The sequence below is a fragment of the Ascaphus truei genome, chromosome 20, assembly GCF_040206685.1.
Source record: "Ascaphus truei isolate aAscTru1 chromosome 20, aAscTru1.hap1, whole genome shotgun sequence".
Lineage (NCBI taxonomy): Eukaryota > Metazoa > Chordata > Amphibia > Anura > Ascaphidae > Ascaphus > Ascaphus truei.
The window spans coordinates 32,572,600-32,578,599 of NC_134502.1; the positions used below are offsets into that span (position 1 = coordinate 32,572,600).

Here is a 6,000-nt window from a genome sequence, read left to right on the forward strand (position 1 = left end):
CTCGCCTCCCTTTCCCCCCCCACTCGCCTCCCTTTCCCTCCCCACTCGCCTCCCCTTCCCCCCCACTCGCCTCCCTTTCCCCCCCCACTCGCCTCCCTTTCCCTCCCCACTCGCCTCCCTTTCCCCCCCACTCGCCTCCCTTTCCCCCCCACTCGCCTCCCTTTCCCCCCCACTCGCCTCCCTTTCCCCCCCCTCACCTCCCCCACTCTCTCCTGTGAATGTATATTTACTCTCCACAGATCTTGTCCCCACCCCGTTCCTCACCGTCTACGACATGAAACCTCTCAAACATCAGGGACCCGTCTTCCTGAGGAGGGTCCCAGTGACCGCTCGGATAGGGGAGACGGAGCGCTATACCAGCGGTTCCAAGGTGACACAGGCAGAAGGGAGCTCTGAGCCTGTCCCTCCCCCCGCAGGGTGACACAGTGACACAGACAGAAGGGAGCTCTGAGCCTGTCCCTCCCCCCCGCAGGGTGAGACAGTGACACAGACAGAAGGGAGCTATGAGTCTGTCCCTCCCCCCCGCAGGGTGACACAGTGACACAGACAGAAGGGAGCTATGAGCCTGTCCCTCCCCCCGCAGGGTGACACAGTGACACAGACAGAAGGGAGCTATGAGTCTGTCCCTCCCCCCCGCAGGGTGACACAGTGACACAGACAGAAGGGAGCTATGAGCCTGTCCCTCCCTCCGCAGGGTGACACAGTGACACAGACAGAAGGGAGCTATGAGTCTGTCCCTCCCCCCGCAGGGTGACACAGTGACACAGACAGAAGGGAGCTATGAGCCTGTCCCTCCCCCCGCAGGGTGACACAGTGACACAGACAGAAGGGAGCTATGAGTCTGTCCCTCCCCCCGCAGGGTGACACAGTGACACAGACAGAAGGGAGCTATGAGCCTGTCCCTCCCCCGCAGGGTGACACAGTGACACAGACAGAAGGGAGCTATGAGTCTGTCCCTCCCCCCGCAGGGTGACACAGTGACACAGACAGAAGGGAGCTATGAGCCTGTCCCTCCCCCCGCAGGGTGACACAGACAGAAGGGAGCTATGAGCCTGTCCCTGCCCCCGCAGGGTGACACAGTGACACAGACAGAAGGGAGCTATGAGCCTGTCCCTCCCCCCGCAAGGTGACACAGTGACACAGACAGAAGGGAGCTATGAGCCTGTACTTCCCCCACAGGGTGACACAGACAGAAGGGAGCTATGAGACTGTCCCTCCCCCCGCAGGGTGACACAGACAGAAGGAAGCTATGAGCCTGTCCCTCCCCCCGCAGGGTGACACAGACAGAAGGGAGCTATGAGTCTGTCCCTCCCCCCGCAGGGTGACACAGTGACACAGACAGAAGGGAGCTATGAGACTGTCCCTCCCCCCCGCAGGGTGACACAGTGACACAGACAGAAGGAAGCTATGAGTCTGTCCCTCCCCCGCAGGGTGACACAGTGACACAGACAGAAGGGAGTTATGTGTCTGTCCCTTCCCCCGCAGGGTGACACAGTGACACAGACAGAAGGGAGCTATGTGTCTGTCCCTCCCCCCAAAGGGTGACAGAGTGACACAGACAGAAGGGAGCTATGAGTCTGTCCCTCCCCCCGCAGGGTGACACAGTGACACAGACAGAAGGGAGCTATGAGTCTGTCCCTCCCCCCGCAGGGTGACACAGTGACACAGACAGAAGGGAGCTATGAGTCTGTCCCTCCCCCGCAGGGTGACACAGACAGAAGGGAGCTATGAGTCTGTCCCTCCCCCGCAGGGTAACACAGTGACACAGACAGAAGGGAGCTATGAGCCTGTCCCTCCCCCCGCAGGGTGACACAGACAGAAGGGAGCTATGTGTCTGTCCCTCCCCCCGCAGGGTGACACAGTGACACAGACAGAAGGGAGCTATGAGTCTGTCCCTCCCCCCACAGGGTGACACAGTGACACAGACAGAAGGGAGCTATGAGACTGTCCCTCCCCCCGCAGGGTGACAGTGACACAGACAGAAGGGAGCTATGAGTCTGTCCCTCCCCCCGCAGGGTGACACAGTGACACAGACAGAAGGGAGCTATGAGTCTGTCCCTCCCCCCACAGGGTGACACAGTGACACAGACAGAAGGGAGCTATGAGCCTGTCCCTCCCCCGCAGGGTGACACAGACAGAAGGTAGCTATGAGTCTGTCCCTCCCGCCGCAGGGTGACAGTGACACAGACAGAAGGGAGCTATGTGCCTGTCCCTCCCCCCGCAGGTTGACACAGTGACACAGACAGAAGGGAGCTATGAGCCTGTCCCTCCCCCGCAGGGTGACACAGTGACACAGACAGGAGGGAGCTATGAGTCTGTCCCTCCCCCCGCAGGGTGACACAGTGACACAGACAGAAGGGAGCTATGAGCCTGTCCCTCCCCCCGCAGGGTGACACAGTGACACAGACAGAAGGGAGCTATGAGTCTGTCCCTCCCCCCGCAGGGTGACACAGTGACACAGACAGAAGGGAGCTATGAGTCTGTCCCTCCCCCCGCAGGGTGACACAGTGACACAGACAGAAGGGAGCTATGAGTCTGTCCCTCCCCCCGCAGGGTGACACAGTGACACAGACAGAAGGGAGCTATGAGCCTGTCCCTCCCCCCGCAGGGTGATACAGTGACACAGACAGAAGGGACCTATGAGCCTGTCCCTCCCCCCGCAGGGTGACACAGTGACACTGACAGAAGGGACCTATGAGTCTGTCCTCCCCCCGCAGGGTGACAGAGTGACACAGACAGAAGGGAGCTATGAGCCTGTCCCTCCCCCCGCAGGGTGACACAGTGACACAGACAGAAGGGAGCTATGAGTCTGTCCCTCCCCCCGCAGGGTGACACAGTGACACAGACAGAAGGGAGCTATGAGTCTGTCCCTCCCCCCGCAGGGTGACACAGTGACACAGACAGAAGGGAGCTATGAGTGTGTCCCTCCCCTCGCAGGGTGACACAGACAGAAGGGAGCTATGAGTCTGTCCCTCCCCCCGCAGGGTGACACAGTGACAGACAGAAGGGAGCTATGAGTCTGTCCCTCCCCCCGCAGGGTGACACAGTGACACAGACAGAAGGGAGCTATGAGCCTGTCCCTCCCCCGCAGGGTGACACAGTGACACAGACAGAAGGGAGCTATGAGTCTGTCCCCTCCCCCGCTTGGTGACACAGTGACACAGACAGAAGGGAGCTATGAGCCTGTCCCTCCCCCCGCAGGGTGACACAGTGACACAGACAGAAGGGAGCTATGAGTCTGTCCCTCCCCCCGCAGGGTGACACAGTGACACAGGCAGAAGGGAGCTATGAGTCTGTCCCTCCCCCCGCAGGGTGACACAGTGACACAGACAGAAGGGAGCTATGAGTCTGTCCCTCCCCCGCAGGGTGACACAGTGACACAGACAGAAGGGAGCTATGTGTCTGTCCCTCCCCCCGCAGGGTGACACAGTGACACAGACAGAAGGGAGCTATGAGTCTGTCCCTCCCCCCGCAGGGTGACACAGACAGAAGGGAGCTATGAGTCTGTTCCTCCCCCCGCAGGGTGACACAGTGACACAGACAGAAGGGAGCTATGAGTCTGTCCCTCCCCCCGCAGGGTGACACAGTGACACAGACAGAAGGGAGCTATGAGTCTGTCCCTCCCCCCGCAGGGTGACACAGACAGAAGGGAGCTATGAGCCTGTCCTCCCCCCGCAGGTGACACAGTGACACAGACAGAAGGGAGCTATGAGTCTGTCCCTCCCCCCGCAAGGTGACACAGACAGAAGGGAGCTATGAGCCTGTCCCTCCCCCCGCAGGGTGACACAGTGACACAGACAGAAGGGAGCTATGAGTCTGTTCCTCCCCCCGCAGGGTGACACAGTGACACAGACAGAAGGGAGCTATGAGTCTGTCCCTCCCCCCGCAGGGTGACACAGACAGAAGGGAGCTATGAGCCTGTCCCTCCCCCGCAGGGTGACACAGTGACACAGACTGAAGGGAGCTATGAGACTGTCCCTCCCCCCGCAGGGTGACACAGTGACACAGAAGGGAGCTATGAGTCTGTCCCTCCCCCGCAGGGTGACACAGACAGAAGGGAGCTATGAGCCTGTCCCTCCCCCGCAGGGTGACACAGTGACACAGACAGAAGGGAGCTATGAGACTTTCCCTCCCCCCGCAGGGTGACACAGTGACACAGAAGGGAGCTATGAGTCTGTCCCTCCCCCGCAGGGTGACACAGTGACACAGACAGAAGGGAGCTATGAGTCTGTCCCTCCCCCCGCAGGGTGACACAGTGACACAGACAGAAGGGAGCTATGAGCCTGTCCCTCCCCCCGCAGGGTGACACAGTGACACAGACAGAAGGGAGCTATGAGCCTGTCCCTCCCCCCGCAGGGTGACACAGTGACACAGACAGAAGGGAGCTATGAGTCTGTCCCTCCCCCCGCAGGGTGACACAGTGACACAGACAGAAGGGAGCTATGAGCCTGTCCCTCCCCCCGCAGGGTGACACAGTGACACAGACAGAAGGGAGCTATGAGCCTGTCCCTCCCCCCGCAGGGTGACACAGTGACACAGACAGAAGGGAGCTATGAGCCTGTCCCTCCCCCCGCAGGGTGACACAGTGACACAGACAGCAGGGAGCTACGTGTCTGTCCCGTGTCCCTTTCTGATCCCTGTCCCCTCCCCACAGGTCCGCAGCAGCACTCTCTACTCCGTACAGCTGACCCACGGCCATTTTAAGTGGACAATTAAAAAGAAATTCAAGCACTTCCAGGAGCTTCACCGCGATCTCCTCCGACACAAGATCTTCGTCTCCCTGCTGCCCCTCAACCCGCTGGCACGGTAACTGTGCAGGCCTGCGGCCTAGCGCCTGGTGAAGCCTAATGTTTCCCCGGGCCTAGCTTATCTTCACACATCCTGAGACCACACCCAGCCACCTCCTCTCTTCCCCCCTCTGGGCCTCCTCTCTTTTCCCCCCTCTGGGCCTCCTCTCTCTTTCCCCCCCTCTGGGCCTCCTCTCTCTCCCCCCCCCCCCTCTGGGCCTCCTCTCTATTTCTCCCCCCCCCCTGGGCTCCTCTCTCTTTCTCCCCCCCCCCCCTCTGGGCCTCCTCTCTCTTTCTTCCCCCCCCCCCCCCTCTGGGCCTCCTCTCTCTTTCTTCCCCCCCCCCCCTCTGGGCCTCCTCTCTCTTTCTCCCCCCCCCCCCTCTGGGCCTCCTCTCTCTTCCCCCCCCCCCTCTGGCCTCCTCTCTCTTCCCCCCCCCCTCTGGGCCTCCTCTCTCTTCCCCTCTGGGCCTCCTCTCTCTTCCCCCCCTTTGGGCCTCCTCTCTCTTCCCCCCTCCCCCCTCTGGGCTCCTCTCTCTTCCCCCCCCTCCCCCCCCTCTGGGCCTCCTCTCTCTTCCCCCCCCCCTCTGGGCCTCCTCTCTCGTCCCTCCCCCCCTCTGGGCCTCCTCTCTCTCCCTCCCCCCCCCCTCTGGCCTCCCTCTCTTTCTCCTCTCTCCCCCCCCCCCCCTCTGGGCCTCCTCTCTCTTTCTCCCCCCCCCCTCTGGGCCTCCTCTCTCTTCCCGCCCCTCTGGGCCTCCTCTCTCTTCCCCCCCCCCTTTGGGCCTCCTCTCTCTTCCCCCCCCCCTTTGGGCCTCCTCTCTCTTCCCCCCCCCCTCTGGGCCTCCTCTCTCTTCCCCCCCCCTTTGGGCCTCCTCTCTCTCCCCCCCCACCTCTGGGCCTCCCTCTCTTCCCCCCCTCTGGGCCTCCTCTCTCTTCCCCCCCCCCCCCCTCTGGCCTCCTCTCTCTTCCCCCCCCCCCTCTGGGCCTCCCTCTGCTGTCTCTTCCACCCCCCCCCCCCCCATCGCTCGGCCACCTCTCTCTTCAGCCCCCGTGGCCCATTGTGTCGCGACTGAGTCTTTGCGTGTCCCCCCAGTTTTGCCGTGACGAGGTTCCACGTGGAAACGACTACCGTGGAGATGATGCCATCTCTGCCCCACGCCACCGGGGACTTATCCAGGCGGACATCCAGCAAACAGGTACGTTAGAGGGTCCGTC

The 6,000-nt window shown here is 62.1% G+C and overlaps 1 protein-coding gene across 1 annotated transcript in view; it reads left to right on the forward strand.

Annotated features, from left to right (window-relative positions):
* The window catches only part of PLD2 (phospholipase D2), a 61,307-nt gene that overhangs the window by 23,214 nt on the left and 32,093 nt on the right, over positions 1–6,000 (forward strand). Inside the window, 3 exon segments of the mRNA XM_075577688.1 lie at positions 240–370; positions 4,655–4,806; positions 5,879–5,981. Of these exon segments, the coding sequence (XP_075433803.1) occupies positions 240–370; positions 4,655–4,806; positions 5,879–5,981 (386 nt within the window).